Source organism: Coloeus monedula (genome assembly GCF_965178545.1).
Source record: "Coloeus monedula genome assembly, chromosome: 10".
Classification (NCBI taxonomy): domain Eukaryota; kingdom Metazoa; phylum Chordata; class Aves; order Passeriformes; family Corvidae; genus Coloeus; species Coloeus monedula.
Window position 1 is genome coordinate 895,253 of NC_138790.1, and position 22,418 is coordinate 917,670.

Sequence of the window (22,418 nt, forward strand, 5' to 3'; positions counted from 1 at the left end):
ATTTGAGCTGTTTGCCTAGGAGGATTGCTGAATCTGTTTTTAATAGAGAGAAATTTTTATCCTGATGATCCTTGGGGTGCAAGTTTATAAGCTAGCAAAGCACAGCATTTCCCCAGGAATGGGGGTATTGTTTAGACAGACACACCATGCCTGAAACTTTTCCAGTGGGGATCTGAGCAGATCAGAGAGAAAAGCTTTGGGGTTTTTTTGGAGAGAGCAATAGAGAGTGGTTTTAATTTCTCTCCAGCAACAGAAGGCAGCAGATATTTTTATGGGGTTCTTTACTTCTGTATTCAAAATCTATTAAAATTGCCTTTGTGAGGCAATGGACATTTTTGTCAAATTGACTTGCAGTGTGATGAAGTCTTTGAGTAAAGGCTAGATACATCCATCTGCATAAACATGTTTTCAGCTGTATTTACTGCGTTGCTTTTCTCTGGTGTGGCCCTATTTTATCAAACAATTTGGAACTCCATGTGGGGTATCTTTTATTTGATTTTCGGCTTTTTATATTTTTGGGTGTTTTTCCAAATTCGTAGCTTGATACTAAGTTTTTCACATTTCATAGTTTATTAAGTGAAAAAGCTGCTTTTTAATTGTATCACAACAAAGCTGCATTTTCAGTATTTTGTTGAAGTACTGCGTTGCAAGCATGTAATTTGTGAACTCAAATGCAGTTGAATGGTTGTTTTTCATCTAGGGTGCCTGATATTCTGGGGTGTGTAGAGTATTTAGAGATAATCTGCTGAAGGTACTTCCAGAAAAAGAGTTTAATATATGTTCTTCTGCATTCTGGCTTTTGTAAAGGGTTCTGTGGACCCCTTAGTGTTTCTGTGCTTGCAAATTGGAAAAGGTTGGAAAACAGTGTCTTACTATTAGAAATGCATCATAGTTCTGCAGAATTATTTGAGTGAGAGCAGACCTAAGCAATACAGTAATTTCAGTAAAGAGGAGTATTGAGAACATTCCCAGTTCTGATACAAGGATATCTTTCTGCATTATTAAATAGCTTCCTTGGTGATACAACAAATTTGTGAATAATACCTGGATCTATAGAGCAAAATACAAAATAACCCCCAGACAATGTGGAAGATTTGTGTAGATCTCGGCTTGCTGGAGCTTCTCAGTTTCTCTAGAGCAGATCACTAATGCTGCCTTTTATGTTTGAGGCTCTGTAGAATATGGAATAGGTCTGGTTTTCACCTTTCCTTTGCACAAGTTGTACAGCAACTGAAATCCTTTCACTTCAAGGAAATGATTTTGGATTAAAAGAAGTCTATGATTACAACTACACCCATCCCTGAGTAATCTAGGACATTATTAGTTGTAAATGAAAATTTGTAGAGATCTGTTGCACTGGTGGTCTTGCACAGTAAAAACAAAGCCCATCAGTAACAGGTATAGTTTTGCATGTGAGCTGCTCTTGGGCAAGATCTAATGCTTCAACAGATCAATTACAATCTGAGTTTCTTCAAGCAGGTATGTCTTTTTGGAAGGCAGAGAAGTACCTGTGCCTCTGGCTGGGAGGGGTGGTGAGCATTGGGAGAATTTTTTTTTCTTATCATTGTCTTCAATCTGAAATGGCAACAAGTGTGAAATTATTGTTTGGGCTTTTCTGCTAACAGGAGTTGAGCAGTGTCAAGGGTTTTCCATTGTAAAGTGAAAATATTTTTCTAACTGCAAAAATTATAAATGTCTTCAGATCAAAGGGAGTTTTTGGGTTTGGGCCTCACAGTCAGCCTGAATCCTCTTTATTAATAGCTGCCCAAGCTGCTTGTCTTGGGGTGTGACTGAGAGCATGGTGTGAGCTGTGTGGAACCTTGTGTAACTGTGCTAACGATGAGCCAGCTGGATTGGACTCCACATTGCTCTTGGGGCCTTGAGAGCAGCTCAGAAGCAGCTACAGAGAGTAAAAGGAAGTTCTTAGTAGTGAATACATTGTGGGATTGATGAATTGAGCATGTACTGGTTAATATAGCCAGTTTTGAAGTGTAACATGGCTTCAAATGAAGCTGTTAATTTAAAGAACTTCCAGTCAATAAAATGACATTGCAGCTGATGAAAAGGTAAGGCCTTTTGCCAGGGCCAGTGTTCGATTCCTTGGTTTGCAGAATAAATGAGGAAAGCCTTTTAATGCTGATTTTTTTTGTTGTTTATCTGTTTTCTGGCTCAGGACTAAGTATTTAATCAGTCAGTTAGAGATTACTTGTTGATTTCAAATCATTTGAATTTATCTAGTGTTTTTCCCCCCTAGGGATTCTACCAACGAAACTACTGCACATTCAGATGCTGGCAGTGAGCTTGAAGAAGCAGAAGTCAAAGGAAAAAGAAAAAGGGGCCGTCCCGGCAGGCCTCCAGTATGTGTAATTTATTTTTGTTTTGTTATGCATCTATTTAAAATTGACTGCAGACTCTTTTTCATCTGATCATCTTGTGGTCACATAAATAGGTTTTTAATGAGTCCTGTGTCGGACTTTATGAAGACTTGCAGTATGAAATATTTATCAGATTGATGTGCAAACAATGTTTGCAGTGTTTAAAAAAAGGACATTAAAATGATCTCACAATAGCTGTTAATAATTTTTTTTGCTAGCTGCTTTCATGAACAATACAGTTTTGTTATTATTGTCATTACAACATTCTTTCAGATATGAGAATAACCTCAGTAAGTACAACCACTGTCTTCTTGAAAGTTGTAATGGACTTTAAGTGACAAATGACATATGAGCCATCCTTTATTACTGATACTCTTCTCCTGTGAATGGAAGAATTGCAGCATGATATTTACTAGATGCCTGAGAAAAATCTATTAACACAATTAAAAATTCATGTGATTGACAGACACTGCATTCTGCTTACAGACTGGGAGCTGCAGCTGCAGCAGGTGATATTGTTGTCCTTGTCTCTGCTGGCCTATCAGTAGGAGCATACAGAAACAGTTCTCTTCTACACAGGGTATTAAGGAGGCTTTCTCTTTTATTTTCACTTATTTTATAAAATAGCCAATTTATTGGAAAATAAAGGGAAAGTTCTGTGTGTCATGTTGTCCTTCATCTTGGTTCTTGAAGATAATAATTTTAGTTCTCTTGGCTGTGTCACTTGAAGTACACAGTGTGGAGTAAGACTTGGTGGGAACTTCTGTGTGTTTGTTACCAATGAGTTTGATTCACCTCTTAGTGTTGCTCTATGAATAAACTCACAATATGAATGTGCCATGTATCTATATATCTATGTCTATCTATCTATATAGCACTAGTAGATTGAGATGATTTTTTTTTTTTTAACCCTAAGGTCTTTGATCCTGAGGCTTATCTCCTTAACCATGGGCTGGTGAGGCTGTAAGAATGGATGTGTTCCTCTCAGGCATGCTGGCCAAGCTGAAGCAAATTCCTCTTTAGTGTTGGTTTTGAATTTGCATCACAGTCTCTGGACTTACTCAGGGTGCCAGCATTTTAAATCCTGGTCTTTTCTGGGCACATTGTCTTCCTTTTTGAAAGTTTTTGAACACTTTTCTATGATGCATATATTCTTCATCAGATAAATGGATTTGCTCATGAACGTGGAGCCTCTTCAGGCAAGCCTTAAGGAAGTGTTTAAAGAGAACAGCTTATCTGTTTACATAGCTTGTAAGCAAAGGATAAAATGAAAAATTATCTTACAAATATTTCATTAGTAAATCTATCGGGTTTTGTAGCTCTAATAAAAAAAAGCAGGCTTGTGCAACCTGATTGCTAACCCAGAATGTTGTCACAGTATAGGAATTCAAGTTTTAGCAACACTAGGGGTACTTTGTACCCAGCACACACTCACTGGAAGGGAAAGGTGAGTGTTACAAGAAGTGTTTCTCATCCCTCTGCTTCAATTTCTTAGTAGCTCCTATGGGAACATTTGCTGAAGCACTCTGCTGGTCCTGCTGTCAGGTTTCCATGGGAGGAAGTGCTCATTTTGCTTAGAACAACTCCAGGCTCACTAGGTGTGTGTGATTGTCAAGTGATGAACATGCAGAGGAAGCAGCCATTGCTTCATTCACAAAATGATGGGCTGTGAGCTGACTGCTGCTGCTGCTAAGGAACAAGACCTTAGGGTTATCAGGGGGGATTCCATGGAAGCTTCATCTTAATGCTTAAGAGGAGTCAAAAACCCCAAGTCCAGTCTTAAATCTTAGAGGAAGGAAATAGAGAATGAAACAAATACAGTGTCCTTTTTAAAACTGTAGTTTGTCAAAATTTGGAAGAATTTGCTCAGTTCTACTTTTTCTTTCCCTTTTGACCTCCATCCCCAAATCTTAAGAAAGCATATATTAGGACTGGAAGAGTTTCAGAGAGGAAAAACAATATGGTTGTTTATGGAATGGGGCTCAGGAGGTGTCATTGCAACCTCCTAGTCAGAGTGGGGTCAACTTTGGCATCAGACCACATTGCTCGTGGCTTTTCCAGTTTGGTTTTGAAAACCACTAAGGCTGGAGACTGCACAGCCTGTCTCAGGTGCCTGTTCCATTTTACTTCATGATAAATTTCTCCCTTGGTTCTTCTACCAAAAAAAAAAAAAAAAAAAAAAGCCCCCAAAGCAAAAAGCCACTCAGTGTCTAATATCCTAGAGGAGAAATGCAAACACTTTGGAAAGGCTAATCCAGGCAATTGAATTTACAGCATTATTTGATGTGATAAGCCAGGGACTTGGTAACTGTATTGCTTTAGCAAACATGTTGCTAACTGTTGCTAACCCAGCCACTTCCCTCAGGTGAATTGCCTGGTTCTTACAGGAGGTACAGCTCTGACATTTCCCCCCCAACTCTTCATTACTGCAGTTTTTGTTTTCTTCACAGGTCCCACCTACCTTTACTGTCAGATGTGAAACAGATTAAAAGATTTAGTTAAGTTCAAAGATGTTTTTCTCAACTGAGATTTAGCTTAGATGATTTTCATTTCTGTTACAGACCTGAAGAATGGTAGCCCAAAGGCTTTTCTGGTTTTTGTGCCTGGGATTTTTTTCTAACTAGAATATTATGGTCTAATAAGATTTGATCTCTTCCTGCAAATGCTGAATTGCTGATGTCCTTAGGCCATCACAGCTACAGTGTGGCACATCTGCCATAAACACATTGACCTCTTTTGGAAAGGGACTTTACTTGGTGCTGCATGGTCCTATTACAGAGCTGCATAGAATATACTCCATATGTATGTATTTTAAACAGTTTTCTGCTGTGTCACAGAATGGACTTGACCTTTTATCAGAAAGACACGCTACTACAAGAGGATTTTCCAGATTGTTTTCCAAAGAAAGACATTCTCTGCAGATTTGAGACCTTTGTAAGAAGATGATGTTCATTTGAAAAACTGCCTTTTGTAGCAAATACCTCTTCAGTTCATAGAGAACCATAATGTTTTGGGGGTACCTTCACTTTCTAAAAAACTTGGAACTAGTTGATCTTTAAGATTTCCTTTCAATCCAAGTCATTCCATTCTAAACCACTGCTTTTCAAGTAGCCCCTTCACTTCTGTACACTATTCTAATGAGTACATGACTGAGTAGGCTAGACAGTCAGTTTGCAAAGAGATTAAGTGCATTGGTCTTGCAGAATAGCTCTCAGAATTGAACCTGATTGTCCTGATTCCCGGGCCCTTGCTGTGAGTTTAGCAGGGGCTGTGCCATGTCCTGCTCTAGTGGCTGGGGCTGGCCATTGGCCTTGCACCCTTCTAAACACTGGGTCTTGTAGAGTAGATGCCCTTGGAGTGACTGGCCAAGAGCTGAGGCTGTCCAGCCAGTGGGATATTGTGGTGCAGGTGTTTGTGATACTGTATGTGAGGACACCATCTGGGTATGCATTTAATGAGTCTGGGGTATCTCTTTAAGGAGTGACTTCTAACAGTCCTCTTCTTGAAGTTCCTGAGTAACACTGGCCAAAATGCCCTCTGTGTCTGCTGCATTATTGAAGTACGTGGGAATGGATGTGCTCTCCTGTTCTACGTGGGGGATTTGAAAGCCCAAGGGTTTATGCTGCAATGTAGCTTTCACCTCAGTGAGCTCAGGCTCAGGTCACTTATTTATCTATCCTTTTTTGCCTCCTCTTTTGGATCAACACTCTGGTCAGCATTGTTGGCATGCTTTATTTTAAACTACCTGGCCTCACCTTCCCAGGAGCTCAGAATAGCTTGGCTTAAACCTCAGCTGCTGGAGGTTGAGGCAGTGAGAGAGATCCCTGGCTGTATTTCAGATTCAAAGTAGGAGCAGACAGATTTAATATGTAATTCAGAGGACAGGGAGAAACATCAGTTTGTCTGTTCCAGAGGTGGCAATTTGGAGATCTCTGCTGGTTTCTCTCTCATCCCATACTCAGAGCCACAGTGTGTCTTTCTCCACTTAGAGCAAGAGGAAACAAGGCACTTCTGATGCTTTTGTCCCCAGAAAAGCCTGTACAATTTTGCTTTCAGCTCCTTTTGTAGTTTCTGGTATGGAGGAGGCAGACCACAATGCCTTATCTTTGTATTCATATGGGAAATTTTAACCTTGCAGCAGATTCCTGGCCTTATTTAATCTTGCAGTATAGATGTTAGATACAGCAGGGGATTGAGTTTTGCTTCTAGTTCTAAGTCATACGTGTCCTGATTAATAACAGGGAGGAATCCTCTTAGAAGAATTTCTTTTCGTAGCAGTGGAGGTTTGTGGTTGGTGTGATTTACATCAGTGTCCTGTTTCAGCTTGCCTGCCTGATGGTTTAGGTCTGTCCCTTAAAACTGAGGGAAGTCTGCATGCAGTTCAGTAGAAATGCAGTGCATCTATAGCATCTTTGTGAAGACTTTTCTGTCCTGACACCTGTAGCATTAGAAGTTTTCCTTTTAAGCTTTTGATGGTGTGGTTCTTGTATTTTTGGCAATCTAGTCTATTCTTCATGTTTCTGTGGAAATAATCTTTTTTTGGTAGGAATTGCCTCAGCTAGAAGAATTGAAATCATTCAAGCATTTATAGCATACTCTCTTGATTCTTTAAGATGACTTTTAGAGCTCTGGATAGATTTTTAAATAAGGGTGAAAAGTAGCACCACCACTCCCCAGCACTGCCTCTGCATTTTGTGTCCTAAAGCACGAGTGCTGCAGCTGAAGCAGCTCTGGATGCACTGGCTGTTAGGGGACCTGCACCTGTCTTTATTTGCAGGATGAGACTTTTCACAGGGAGCACCTTGTTTGTTTCTATGACCAATACAGTCCAAAGGACTGTTGGAATCCAAGAACCTTCTCAGATAAACATGATGATGGTATGAAACGTGTCATAGTCTTTTTTTGATCGGGATTAACTCAGAAAGACCTCAGGCATTACCATTCTTCCACTTAACATGAACTTAGAACACAAGGCCTCTTGAGGGGCTGGTGCCTTGGAGAGGGAAGTCCTTCAGTCTTACTCAAGTGGAGGTTAAAAAGCTTCTTCCACCTTCCCTGGGAAATGGGGTATTTCTTTCTCTAAATGCCTCATGGTGTGAATGCACATACAGGTCATTGTTTCCAGGTGGTGTGTTAGGCAGAGTTACTGACTCTAGGCCTTCTACTGCCTTTATTTCTTTGTGAACTGCATCCCATCAACTTGGGGAATGTTAATGGAAAATGTCGAGCCACTTTCACTTTTTTTTTGGTAGTGTGTGAATTAATTTTCACTGTATTACTTGATTTTACAAATGTGGGTCACTTTTATTTTCTTCACGATAATTTTAAAGACATGAAAGGAAAAGTATTGTGTAGCTAATTTGTTACCAAATCCTGAATTGTCATAATTTTAGTTTAATTGCAGCCAAGGTGAGTATTTTGTTTCCTGTTTGCATTCATTTAAGCCTTAAAGCAACAGGTAAGGTATGTGACCATCAATATGGCCGTTTTTGGTTGTTGCTTCTGTGGCATATTCTGGAACTTCTGAATTTCCTAATGCTGGTGTATATAAACCCTCAGCTTTTGCTGTCACAGATTTGAAAAATCATCAGTAATTTCTGTTTTCATTTGGCACCTCAGTCCATTTTGACACCACACCAGCCCAACTGTCCTGGGTTTCAGAGTGAAATCATAAATGCAACTGCTGCAGCCTCTCAGCTCTAAGCAGCACCTTTTTGGTGTGTGATTAAAAAACCTCAAGCATTCTTATCTTGTCATGCTGCTTTATCCCTCCCTTTGGGAGTCTTAATTCACCCACTTCAGGGGGGGAACTTTCTGGCTGAAAGCTGTACAGTGGTGTGCAATAATCACAATTGTTGCTCCTGTTAGGACTCAGAGTTTCTGTGTTTCCTGTGCTTTCCTGTGATGAGCGTTTGGTGGATCCACAGGATCAGACCTGCCACAAATGCACTCTGATCTTATGAAACATCTCATTTTACAGCTGTCAGTGATAGTCTGACAGGTTTACTGGGGCCACACTCATCCTCAGCAGGGCTGTTTCTGTGTGGAAGCTCGTCACGGTGTAAGAGAATGGGGCTTTTTGTGTTTTGCAGAAGGATCACCCTTTCCTGTGAGTGCATGCATCTCCTTTCTGGGATGCACAGTTACCTGTGTCTGGCATCCTCAATTCCAAATGTAATTTTTAGATTTGTGGCTTTTGCAACTCCATTTCCAAGAGCACCCTGCCTTTGGAGATATGGCACCGATACTCTGTATCATGAACGAGTCTTCTCTGTGTTTCTGTGGATGTCCCAGTCCTTCCTTTTCCTTCACTTGCTCCAGTGGTGGTGGAGGATGTCTCCATCCTGGGACAGAATCATAGAATACCAGGCTGGAAGGGACCCCACAGATCATTTGGTTCAGCCTTGTCTAGCAAAAGCACAATCTAGAAAAGATGCCCGCGCACCCTGTCCAGCTGAATTGGAAGTGTCCAGTGTTGAGGAACCCCTGGGGGGATTATTCCAGTTGGCTGATGGGTCTCTTTGGTCTTTTTGAAGTAGGATTTCCTACTGAACTTTGTGCTCAGAGGCAGGAACCTGTATGAATCTCAAACCTGTCAACATGGCCTGCAGAGTTTCTTGCTGTAGATTCAGAGACATTGTGTGCAAATAATGTTTGCAGCTGCATTGTAATGTTGTGTGTTAACGACTGAGGGAATGCCATGTGCCTTGTGCTTGCAAAACTTCAGTGCACCAGAGAGTTGCTGGAGGACCTAGATGAGACTTGCTTTCATATTCACACTCTGGAGTGAGACTGAGCTTGGGCTTCCTGCCAGATGCCTGCTGGGTGGAAGTGCTGAGGGGTGGATGCCCTTTTGCTAGTGCCTTTCCACCTGAAGACAATGTTAATCCTTGCCTAGCTCAGAAAGTTCACATTTTGGATTATTTTCAGTTTCGAGTGGAGCATCTTGTCTACTTGTTTTGTCTCTAGAGGCAGGATTCAATACAGATCCTGCATCTGGATTTGGCTACCCCCAGCTTGGATACAGAATGGCTTTTGTTAGATGCAAGACTTGTTTTCTCCACTCTGAGAGATGTTCTCATTGTCAAAAGAAAATGTACACCAGAGAGAAGTTTTATTTGAGTACACTCAGTAATATATCTGGTGTTAATTCAGGGCCAGGATATTGAAAAGAAGAATCTGGCTTTGAAGAATCTGGCTTTGTCCAGTAATTTGTCAGAAGTACATCTGTCAGTTATTTCTGTACCTCGTCTGAGGGCTGATCTCACCCTTCCAATTCAAACTAGGAGCCTTGGTCAAAGCACCTCCCTTTTCCCAGGATACCTGACAAAGGGAATTTGAAATGGGCATTTATATGCCTAGTGATTACACATTTGAGCCTGTGTCCTAGTCCTCATACTCAGGTACTCAAACAGATGGCTTTTCTCATTGCTTTCATTAACAAGGTAGCTTTGGATATGTGCATTTCACATCCATCTCTTACTTCCTTTCCCTTCATCCTTGCAGCGTTTCCTTTTCAATTACATGTTGAGAAAAACTGAGTGTAGAGGGGGCTTGCATTTGCTTCTGTGGAGGGCATCAGTTTGCATTCAAGCTTTCATTTAGCAGTCCTTGCAGCTAGGTGAAGTGCTTACTGTCTCCCAGATGGAATAAGTGCATGGATTATATAGCTCAAAAGAGTCAATTTACTTCTAGTTCTTTCCCATTTTAATAAATAGTGATTATGTGTCTATTTTGAACTCAGTAGAACTTAAACATTTCATATGTTGATAATATTCTTGCTGTTACAGGCAGCTTTGCACATATTTAAAAATTCATTGAGGGAGATACTCTTTTGATCCTAAGTGCAAATGTTATCCAAAAAACTTCACAGAGATTGTACCTTTATTTTAAGCTTTCCAGCTTGCATTTCTATGCAAGTCCTTAAATGAATATTTGCAAGAGGCAGTTGCAGTCTACCTTGCCCTTTGCTTTGGCCCTCTGGCCCCACCCCTTTTAAGGCAGTGATCCCTTTTAAAGCACGGGGAAAGCTGGACTGCAGGGCTGTCTTCTACCAGCTCTCTGCCAGAAATTAGATCCCTTACCTCTGCAGTATAGTTCTCAAAGTGTCTGCACTGGAGTATGCAACCGAAAAGGTTGACTTTGTGTTCTTTACTGAAAGCTTTAGCAGAAACTCAGCTGACAGGGTACTCGAGTAAACGGTGCCATGGGGATACTGTCCTAAATGTAGTCTTTGATTTGCTTGTGTGTTGTTTTCTTTAACATAATTCCTCAAAATAGCTTCATTGTTCTGTGGAAAACAGCAGATTTTGCTTTTGTCTGCCTCACAGTAGGGAGAAATAATAGAATATGGAAGTAAGAAATCTGATGTTATTTTCCCCAGAACTCTCTTTGTTTCTGTTTCACAAGTGACCTAAATTCAGAGCAAACTGTTCAGTAGGTGAGCCTTTACAGGTGGTGTCTATACCACCTGATTAAAACTTTGAAGAACCTAGAGAAAATTTACATTAAATAATTTAGACTCAAAGGGAAAATGCTTTAACTCATAAAAATTTGAAGCAAGAGGCTGTTATGGTGATTTACTAAATCTGCCTGTACAAATTTGGTGATTTGTGTTGAAGAGCTGACTGTGTACACAGTTTCTTATAAAAGTTACATGAAAATGAAAATACAGAAAATGAATGTTAATATGGCAAATGTATTTTCAGTAATTTTCTGTCTTAGATCATTAGTTAGGATCACCAGTTATTCTCAATGTCTGTGTTGTGTAAGACTCATACGGGGACTGACACAAACCACTACTCCAGCACTGAGAGTTCACCACTACTTACCTTGGCATGGCAGTGGCTTTTAAATAGTCCCTCAACAGCTACTGATAAATAAAGTTATATGTACCTGACTGGATAAAGCCCTGAGCAGCCTGGTTGAGTTTGATAGCTGAGCCTGCTTTGAGCAGGAGGTCAGGCTGGAGATGCCTTCCAGCCTGGCTCATCCCGTGGTCCTTGTGGGTATAACTGTGTGTGAGGGTGTAACCATGTCATGTTTATGGATCATTTCTAAAGAAACGCTGGGTGATTTCACATGTAGCTATAATAAACTTTCACTCTGCTGGTTTTCTTTGCCCAGTCTGCCACTAAGAAACCCCGGAAGTCTCCAGCGGACAAGGGGCGTGCCGACGCTGGAGCTCGAGGAGCCAGTCGTGGGAGAGCCAATGGCCACCCGCAGCAGAACGGAGAAGGGGACCCTGTCACTTTGTTTGAGGTGGTTAAGCTGGGAAAGAGTGCTATGCAGGTAAAATGTCTCCTTGTGTTCCCCCTCACAATTCCGTGTATCCTGACTGCAGTCCAGTCTAAGCTGTGCTTTTGTAAACAGGGGTGTTTTCTCATGACTGCATTGGTCCCACAGACTGTGTATGATAAAGTACAGGACTGAGTGGGCTCTGATTGAGGGCTGTAGTGTATCCTTCTGAAGAACAACAGATCTGGCAGAAAGTCACGTGTTTCAAATTCTCCATTATTTTGTTCATTACTCCTAAGTTAAAAATATATGTTGGTATTAAGCAGTTCGTTAAAGAATATCCTGTAGCAAGTTTTATATGGGGAAAAAGTGTATGAAAATAAGGATGGATCCAAGCCTTCTTTGTTCACTTCTTTTTCCAAGAATACCTGCTCACACAAGCAGTTTGGAGCCCTTTGCACTGGAACTTGTATTCCTGCTGTCCCCATCAGGGCAACAGATGAAGGCTAAACTATTTGCCTAGACTTTCCCTGAGTCTGAGGGAAAACACAGATACATCTTGAAGGCAAATTTTTCATTGTAAAATAAATAAGATGGTTCTAGTTGCCTCTAGAAATGTTTCTTACCCCATTATGTTTTGATCAGGTCAGAGGTCTTTACAGGATGTATGGGGCCAGGTGAGTGTCACCTCAGGATGCTGCACAGAGGATTAGTTTGGACAGTGTTGGGGGTTTTAGTAAGCTGCTGTGCTGCAGCTCTTGGTTTTGGTACTCAAAGGAGAAACAATGGGCCCAAAACACTCTTCAGCCCATGCAGTCCAAAGCCAACAGTCATTCCTGCTCTCAAGGATTATTTAAGCAAACCTGCTTTACTTTGCATTTCAACAACACAGGACTTAGGCAGTATCAGTTTGTTTTGGTGCTAACATGAGAAAATTACAAATTAGGAGAATTAGGTGCCAAATCCCATTCTCAATATTACTTTAGTGTAGCTAAAAGCTAAGTCTGTTTAAATCCCAGAGGAATCAAGTATTGCAAATGAATGAAAGTTGTTGAAAATTTTCTGTCTTGAATCTGTGGAAAGTCTGAGATGTAATTTTAAAGAAGCAATACACAGAAAGGAAATGAGAATTTTTGTTCTGCATAGTTGCTGTGTTTACACTTATTCAGGATTGACCCTTCTTATCTAGTAGGTGAAGACAGAACAAATTTACTCCTAACAAAGCTACAGATTCCTTGTGCCTTTTTTTCCTACAACAGAGCTTCCAACTTTGTTTGGTTTTCAGCACTTTTTCAAATTTTGTTTTTGGCAGGAATTGAGGAAACATCTGGAGCCTATTTTCTGGTTTTACTGTGGTGCAGAACATACAATATACTTTATGTAGTATAGTTGACTTAGAGTTATTGGTATTTGCAGAAGCCAAACAGAAAGGAATGGGTGATTGCTTTGATATTTGATAACTCTGCGTGTGTGTGTGTGTGTGTGTGTGTGTGATACATTTTCTCTGTTTCAAAAGAGATGCTGACACAAGTCTTCTGCAGATTAAATACAAACAAAAAATTGTCTGCATGTTTGCATTAAGAAACCTTTGGAATTCAGATACAAAGGAATTGTTTTGAGAAGTGGAGAATTTGCGTGTGTGGGTGGATGTGTGTCTGTGTATTCCCATTTACATACCTGTGTCCACAAATCACATATGCACAGACACACACGTGCTCCACATGTGCCCAGCCTGCAGGCAGGAGGAAAAGTGCACAGCACAGTCTAAGCAGGGGAGAGATTACACACAAATAGCAAAGGAATAGGGAAGGCCTGGGATGCAAACAGGCATAAATGACTTGAGCCTTAGTTTCAAGAGCATGCATCGCTCTTGGGCACCTTTGAAAAACTTACCATTGGTAAAAATATTTTTAAAAATTAAAGAAGCCCTATAGTAGGAAAGAGAATGCAATTAAAATGTGATTTAATACTTTTTAACTTGCACTTTTGGACAATAATCCTGTGTGAAACCAGGGTTCTGTAAACGAGACTTATACTTCTCTTTATACTTGTATTTTTCCATAATAGCTTAGGGATTTTGATGTAACAATCAGGAATGCTTGGCATTTTTGTTTTTCATAGGTTTGAAGCAGGTTTTTTTGTGTCATTTTAGCAGTTTTATCAGTATTGCAGTTTTCAGACAAGTGCCATATATTTGTATTTGGCTGAACATATTATTTCTCAGTATTCAGTTCTTTCCCTGTACTATGAACATACTTATTTTCTAGTGCTCCTAAGTTTGCTTCCAGCAATGAAAACCCAGGAAAATTCAATTAATATGTTCTGACATTACATGGAAATCATGTGCTTTCATTTCTGATCTACCTGCTCCTGCTGTTCGCTCTCAGAATTTTTTTTAGTTGTTAGATTTTTCTGGCTTTGTGATGCCAGTTCATGAAAGTCTGTAGCTGAATTCAATTTTCACTTCTTTTAAGCTTCTCTATTTTGCTTCTCACAGCAGGATTCATTTACTACTTTTCTTCAGGCTTGTTGCAGGTTTCTTCTTCCAGGGAAATAAAATCAGTTTAATTTTTTGTGTTTCAAGTATGCATAACTCCAGGGCTGCTCTTTGCATAAAATCTTTGCCTCTGTCATGAGGTGCTGCTTGTGTCTTGTTTGAACTCTGTAAATCTCTTTGATGCTCACATTAAGTTGGTATTCATTTGCTCTGTAACCTTTTGTACAGTTAGTGCTTCAGGAGTTGTTCTGTCAGCAGCTCTCTGTGTATGAAGTGTGACATGACCTGCTGCTCATGCTTTCTGCAGGTACATTTTCAAGTGTTACTCCATTAAGACTGTTCATAGAACTTCTTTAGACTCTGAGGTTTTTATGTTCATAGTCAAACATGATACTCTTCTGCTTTTTGTCATTTTTCTCTTCCATATACTTATTTTTTAGTTATATTTTTATGGTGACAGCTATATCCTCTGCATTTCCCCACTCTGAACTTCCATAGGCAGAATGGTCTCTATCAGCATTTCTCATGTGCTCAGCTGCCCACTGGTGGGAATGAAGGCTCGGGTGAGCTTCTGCTCTTCCAGCTGAGCCACCCAGGCAGAGACTGACTGGTAGCTAAAATCTTCAGGTATCTCTGCATTGGTCTCTGACCCTGCTGTTAAGATGACAGGGAACTAAAGAGCTTGTGATGAGATCAGATTTTGTATTTCTCCTGAGTTAGTTATGACCAGTTATCTGTAATGAAGTTTGTGCTGCTGTTGGTCAAACCAGACATGGAAGTTCTGCTTTCTTGTCTGCAAAGGGGGTTTGTTCCTCCAGAACATCAGAGAGAATGGATTGTCAGTAATTTTAGGAGGTGTTCAGTACCCAAACATGAACAGATCTATGCCTTGATGACTCTCCAATATTCCATTCATTACCAGTCACCCTTAATTGGTGTTAGCAGTTCACTACAGAGTAGAGGCTGATTTTGAGGAAAAAAATTTTTCATAATTGCCACCTCTGCTTATGCTCAGCTAATAAAAGGTAATCTTGCTGTTGATTAGACATAGTTCAGAATAAATATGGCTCCATTATATGCCAGCAGGCATTTTAAGATAAGTATCCAAGTATCGAGTGTGCTGAAATGGAATTTTTCATTGTGCCACCAGTTCTTCCTTGTCTTTCCAGAAATCAGGGATGTTCCTCACTGTTCTTACATGCACATGGGGATTTGTGACCTTGGAGGTTCCCTCCCAGTCCAAGTGAAGCTGTATTTGTAGCATACAAGGCTTTCTCAAGGCTTACCCTGCCTTGAGAAGTCCATCTCTGGCAGCAGCTCAGACTTACTCCTGGTTGGAGTAACTGTTTAACCATATCTACCATATGCAGGAGGAATTACATGTGTTTTTACATAGATGCTTGAGCTTAAGAACATCAGAGCAGCTGTAACTGGATTGCACCACAACAGCCTGTCTCTGACAGTGGCAGTTAAGAAAGAGAATAAGGTGGCAAAAATGAATTTTGGGGATTCTCCCTACCTCTGACTGTTCTCAGCTCAGGGTCAATGTGGTGTCTGTGTTCTCAGTGGCCTTAATGGCTCTCTCTTCCCTGAGTTTCTTTTCTCCCTCTAGAAGTGTTTTTTGCTGGATCACATCTCTGTGACTCCCTCAGCTATTTCTGAAAGTGAAGGTCTTTGAAGATTAATAATATACAGACATACATTAAGTATTACCCATGCTTTTTGTGTTAAAGGCATGTTACTGTATTTTAACTGCTGTATCCTCCAGCTTGAAGGATGGATAATAACTTAGGGTTTCCCCAGATTGTCTCAGAAACTCCTTAGGAGTTTGAGTATGCAGTCTCTCAAGTTTACTGGGCAAAATGACTGCATCTATTATTAAACATTTAAACTAGCATTTTCACTTTGCTAGGCAGATTCTGTAGCCCAATCTTGCTTTGCTTTTGATTGTATGCTACTGAATTAAAAGAAAAAAACCAAAACTGTGTACGTGTTTTTATAGTTGTTACATTGGGAACAATTTAGCCACCAAACAAAGCATTAATTAATTAGAGTAGTATCCCTTAATACCAAATGAATTTTTCTGCACTCATCACACAAGGCTTCTTTTCCCTTGTGATTTAATAAGATGTGAGATGATTTTGCTGTTAATGTGAACACAAGTGCCAGTAGTGCAGTGTGTGAAAACATTTGTACCTGAAAATACTCATTAGACTTGAAGGCAGAGAAGTCTTTTGCTCTCTAGAATGCTGGTGTTTTTCTGGGGTGATCTGTGAGCCTGTTACAAACTGTGCTAGCACAGGAATATGAATCATGTGTTTTAATGAATTGATGGGTCTCTTACTGGAATAACTCCATTTTGTTTCAGCACTCCTCTAAGTATCTTTTCATTCTCGTGTTCAGTGTTCATGAGCAGTTTTGGTGCTTTGTAGCATCATTCATGCCCGTGATTGGCTTGGCTTAAACAGACACAGCTGCTTGGAAACGGTGTGACATGTCACCTGTGAGAGATGAGCACCTGCAAAAGTTCTGTACCACCTTAGAAAATCTTGGTGAGAGCTCTGTATGGTGCACCCACCTTTCCTGAGCACTCAGGTGAGCAACTGCTGCCCTGAGTAGTGTGGATCTGCTGGGCAAGAGTACCCAGCCTCAGGAGTTCCTGTGATTTGAGTCCATTTGAAAGCAGAATTTTCCCAGTACCTTTTACACACTCAGTGTAATGCCAATTAACCTGTACCATTCTAAGATTCTCCTAAGAGAAGAAATATTTCTCCTTTTGGTAGCGTTTTTTCTCCCAAATGGTTCAGTGTAACATGTTACACTGATTTCCCTGTGTAGTGATATTTAATACCCAGCCTACTGCATAGAAATGTGTATTTACACAAAATGCCAAACAGATAATCCTATATGGAGAGTATAAATCCCTTAGTTTTATTGGGAAGAAGTATTTCTAGGACTGTATTCCTTTCCTCTCTGTACTTCAGAAAAGAAAAAGTTATGTAGGTAGACACTGCATAAAACAAATTTTCCCATCTTTGCTTACTGTTACCTTAATGTGAGATTTTTGGGGTTTTTTTTTAAAGAAAATTATTTTGGCTTATCAGGAAGTGCATAATAGGTGTTAGCAAAGTATGAACTCTATCATAATTTGAAATTATTATCCTTAGAGAAAAATAATAAAATGCATGTCCTCAAGCTGCAGTTCATTTTTGTTATCCTGATAGGAGGTTTTCACTGAGTGTATATTAGACTTACTGCCTGCAGTTTGGAATGCAGCCAGGCACTCATCCTGCAGTGTGCTGCCCCATCTAAATTGCACATACTTTCACACATTAGGAACTACCTTCTCCCCAGCAGCCATCTGTGTAATTACTTCAGTTTTCACAAAATTTGTCCTTAAAAGGCTTCTATTCTTTTTTTAAAAAGCCAACCTGAACAGATTGACTTAAAAAAATTTAGGCAGTGTTTTAAGTCTCTCACTACTTGCCTTTGTTTCCCTGGGTTCTTATTTTTAGTGTACTAAATTCTTCCCACTATCTGTTAAAGTGTATTTTCTACTTTTATCTTCTATTTGAGGTTGGTATTTATACAAGTTATTGAAATATTTAATTTCACTGTGCATTCCTTTTTTGATCAGTTTCAAATTTCATTTGAGTAACTTTGGGATTTTGGCAGAAGTTGTTAGTGTAAGCTTTGATTTTTTGGATTTTTTCCTACCTTGATGTAAACATGTTGCACGCCCATTCTAGAGTAATTTTTTTCTTTCATTTTCACGGTAAATGAAGCATGTCCATGATCAGTTGTATGAAATGGCAAATTATTTGGCAAGTTCTTTATACTCGATTTGCCTTGGTTTACAGTTGTCTCTGATCTTCCATTTTAGCTTGCACTTTGTGTATGGTGTCATTTGTTTTCACTTTTGTTTGTAGCACTGTTGCCAGATTGTTACTTAATTGAAACTGTGAAATAACTTTTTTTGAAGTCAACTTTCATTAATATTTAGTGGGACTGTGCTAATTTACATAAGCTGGCAAGGTGTCCTCTGCTGTCAGTCCCTCTGGTTCCTCCAACAGTTAATGCTCCTCAATTCTCTCACGCTGAAGGAATATGAAATGGATTCATAGCTGCAAAGTCTAGAGGAGGAAATAAGATCACTAGCTTCATTATTTCTTTCATTGCATCAGACTTGCTTTTACTGGCAACCCTGAGCTGCTGTTCCTCTTCAGTACCATAAAACGCTTCTGGTTTATCTTTTAGCAGACTTTGAGATGTGAAGGTCAATATTTCTCCAAGTTGATTGATCTGAAGTTGTTTACTCAGACTGTGCATCTATTCTGCTACTTGCTTGACTTTATTTAGGCTTCATATTTCTGTAGGGTTGCTTACCTGGCATATTCTTCAAATTATGCTCCATGGTAGCTCTTAAAACAGACTCATCAGAGAGTTCATTTCTGTGAGATTCTCTTGGAAACTGTTGCAGGCTTTGGAAAGTCTTTGTACTGACACTGTATTTGTACCATACATCATCTGCCATTTGCAGGAAACCTTGATTTTTTTACTAAGTTCTCATAAGAATAGAAGCAATTTCATAATAAAAAAAAATGGTTGAGTCTCATTTTTGTAACATACCTGTATGGACTTGGTGACTGACCCAGAGATGTGGTGCATGTGTGTGTCTGTGTATATGTATATAACATGTGTGTGTATTTGTCTAGATGTGTCCTGACAGCAGGGAGTGGAGGAGGGTTGTTGGTGTTACTGGAGTTACCTGGAGGTTTTATCTGTGTAACTGAGCTTGTTGCCAAGTATGTGTGTGCCTTGAAGTTGGTGAATCCCAAAAGCATGGATGTGCTGCCCCTGGGCAGGCTGCAGCACATGTCCTGTAGATCCTGTGCCTCCCCAGAATGCTGAATTTATCATGTGTTTCATGCACAGCATGTAAGTGCACATTTCCACATGGTAAATCCATGCTCCCCACTGCATCTGAAGGTAAAAACATCTGGAAGCAGATGGGTACCACTGGAGCAGCTTCTGCAGTCTTTAGTGCCTTCTTTCCTAAGTGTTTTGTGGAAGTGAGCAAGGAGATTTGTGGGGATGAATTCTGGGGGATGGAACCTGCTTGTAGCTGCCTCCTTTCCAAAAGGGCCACCTGGTTCTTGCCTTCTGTCACCACATGTGCCTTCAAGGTGTTAAATGATCTGTGCTTGGGACAGGTGACAGGGAGGGGCAAGAGCAAAAGGTATCTGGGCAAGATGAGCAAATGTGGGTCATTTCCCTGAGTTTGCTCTTGGATTATGTATGAGAAGCTCTTGAAAATGTGGGATCTGGATGGAGGTGGCCAGCAAGATAAAATCGTCTTGGAGGGTTTGCTGTAACCTGGGGCCTGTTGGTTAGAAATCCTTGTTTTTAATAGGAGTCCTTCTCTCTATGCATATTTATGCAAAAGAATTCAATTTTTTGGCAAGGACTGCATGTTACACCATTTGCTACACTGCTGTCTGTGGTTTGATTTCTTTTTTGCTTGTATTCAACCTTTTTTCCTGGTATTTGGATTACTGCTGTTTTGTCTTGGTTCAGTTGATACTTGTCTCTCTTTTGGGTCTGATGTGTGTCGTTTTTATTTTTTCATCTCGTGTTTTCAGTTTTTATAGCTCTTTTCTGTTACATCAAAAGTCAACAGTTTGATTAAGTTCCAACTGTTGTAGCATATGTAGTCTGGCTTCATTATCTCCTGTTGCCTTAAACTGTAATCTTGAAGAAAATTAGGCATCAAGCTTGCCAAGTGTACACAAGGGGCTGAGCGTGTGGGTGTTATTTTGGGACACTGATTTTTAGGGCTTAGTGAATGCAGTTTGAGTGGCTCTGTGCTGATGCTGGCAGGTCAGGTGCCTGTATGTGACTTGTCACCCACAGCCCCTCAGGCAGTGGGGCTCTCTTGGGGTGAACACAAGCACTGTGCAGCAGGAGCTCTCTCAGCTGTCCACACGTACCTGCTCAGGGCAGGAGTTGCACCCACAGCTCACCGAGCGCTGGCCGCACGCGTGTCACACACACTGCTGAGTGTGAAGGCACTGAGGGCATGTCAGCTGAGATAAAATGAACCCTACCCACAAATTCACATTTTACTTACAGCTTTGTCAGTTCTCTGGGAGGTCCAGACAGTCTTTGCCTGCAATCCCTCTTGAGAACCTTCGCTCTGATTTTTCTGCTTTTCTTATCTACTGCTGCCACGGAATACTCTGCATTGCCTCAAGTCTGGTCCCCAAGTCTGGAGATGAGCCACTTGTCTTTATTTTTCTCTAAATTGCATGGTGGTTCTGGATTGAAAATGCAAGTGGCACACTGGTAGGACAGAGTGGGCCCCCAGTGCCCAAGGACACAGTGTGTCCCACACAGTTCTTTTTGTACAAGAGACAGAAAATAGAAGTGAGAGGAGCTGCACTGATGCTGCAGTTTGAGGTAGCGCTGCAAAAATCAAATAAATGTTTAAAAGAAACAGAAGCAACATTTAAAGGTATTCATTCCTTCAAGTTTCTTCCCTTGGCTCCCCCTTTTCTTAAGTCCAGATGGGTTCATTGGCAGTATATATAGCACAGTCCAGGAGAAGTTGCAGTGGTATGGCTGAAGGGGCAGTGTGTTGTAGCAACAAACAGGAGTAAGACTGAACGTGGGAGGGAATTTCTTGGGCCGGCCTTATTTCCAGGGGGAGTGTTTTCTGTGAAACTCAGCAGTGCATAATGAACAGATGCTGGGGAGCTAGTTATTAACACTCAGGAGAAGCAGCTGAGATTTCCCAGGCTCAAAGAAGAATGTAGTAGACTTCAGAAACTGTCAAGAGATGTGTGATGAGAGGGGGGAAGGATAAAGATAGGGCATTATTTCTGGGCAAGCCACATGGCACAGAGTAGGATTGTTCTACCTGGAAAGAGGTGACCAGATGGAAATAAGGAAAATGCAGACAGGGCCTTGGGGTTTGTTTTTTCTTGTTTCATAAGAATTGGGTCACATCAAATAGATCTAACAATTGGCAAGTTTAAAACACAATTATACTTTTATTTTGCAGTGAATAATTAACCCTTGCACACTGCTGCAAGATGATATCAATATAAAGCTGGTTTAGACAGACACATCCATGAGAGAGGAAATTTTCTGGGGTCTTAAGGGTCTTGAAGAGTAACTCAGAAATATCAGTGTATTCTTGCCCTTTTCTTATGCTTTTCACTACATGTATAAGCTCTGTTGGGCAGGTGAACCTGTTGTCTGACCCAGCACAGCTGCTATTTTCTTTAGTGTAAAAAACAGCTGCTGGCAATTGCATGTTGTTCTGATATCTACAGTAGTAGAGCTGTTCAAACAAATCTCGTAAATTGGTAGTACACCAACAGCCTGGTCATTAAGCTCTGTCAATATTTGGTGTAGTAAATACTTTCTGCATTTGGCTACATTTGGTTTATGTGCCCTGGAGAATTTTGCTGATTGATTGAAATGATTGATACTTCCAGGAACAGGTCTGAATTTGTGATAAAATAACACTGAGATAACATTCTAGATAACTGGTTTTGTGCTGCTGCTTCTTGTTTCCTCAACTTGTTTAAAGCTTAGTTTAGAGGCCAAGAGTTGCTTTCTAATTTCTTCTAAGTAGCAGATGGACCCCTTTGTAAAATTGCTTCTCCTACTGGGTGTGTGTGTGGGGGGGGAGGCAAAACTTGTGCAAACTGAGTTTCCTGGCAAATTGAATGTTTTGAGATTCATGCTGGTTGTTGGATAACATGGTAGTACTGCTAGTCTCTCCTGGCTCGAGGGTGAGTGTGGTGATGTGTGCAGTGCTTTGGCTCAGTTCAGAGCTCTGTGTGTCTCTGGTACATACACAACTGGTTTGCTGCTCCCTTTTCCTCATACACCCACCAAAGGCCCACTGGTAGTCTTGGGAGTTTGCACTTGGATAAACTGGAAATTGCAGAGGGATTTTTCAAGATCCCTCCTTAGAGCTACTAATTAAGAAAAAGGCAGATTTTTCTAAGAGATCAAATTGTTTGGATTTTTTGTCTTTCCTGTTGATTCCTTTTCAGCACGGTAGAAGCCATTGTGTGGGCATGGTGGGTGTTGGTATATGTGTGTGGTTTTTTAAATTAGTTTTATAGAAATTCATTGTAGACTTGAACTGTCCAGAATAAACAAATCCATTTGCAAGGTGTACTCTGATAACATAATCAAGCTTTCCCTAATGAATGCTGTTGCATGTGCAGAACAGAAAGGTTTGGTTTTTTCCTCACAAAATAAGTAAAGCATAATATTTGATTACATTAAAT

At 40.4% G+C, this 22,418-nt stretch overlaps 1 protein-coding gene across 1 annotated transcript in view; it reads left to right on the forward strand.

Annotated features, from left to right (window-relative positions):
• Positions 1–22,418, forward strand: part of STAG1 (STAG1 cohesin complex component) — a 168,790-nt gene that overhangs the window by 39,355 nt on the left and 107,017 nt on the right. The window contains exons 3-4 of the mRNA XM_082288099.1: positions 2,255–2,357; positions 11,502–11,666. Coding sequence (XP_082144225.1) covers positions 2,255–2,357; positions 11,502–11,666 — 268 coding nt within the window. The remainder of the gene's footprint in view (positions 1–2,254; positions 2,358–11,501; positions 11,667–22,418) is intronic.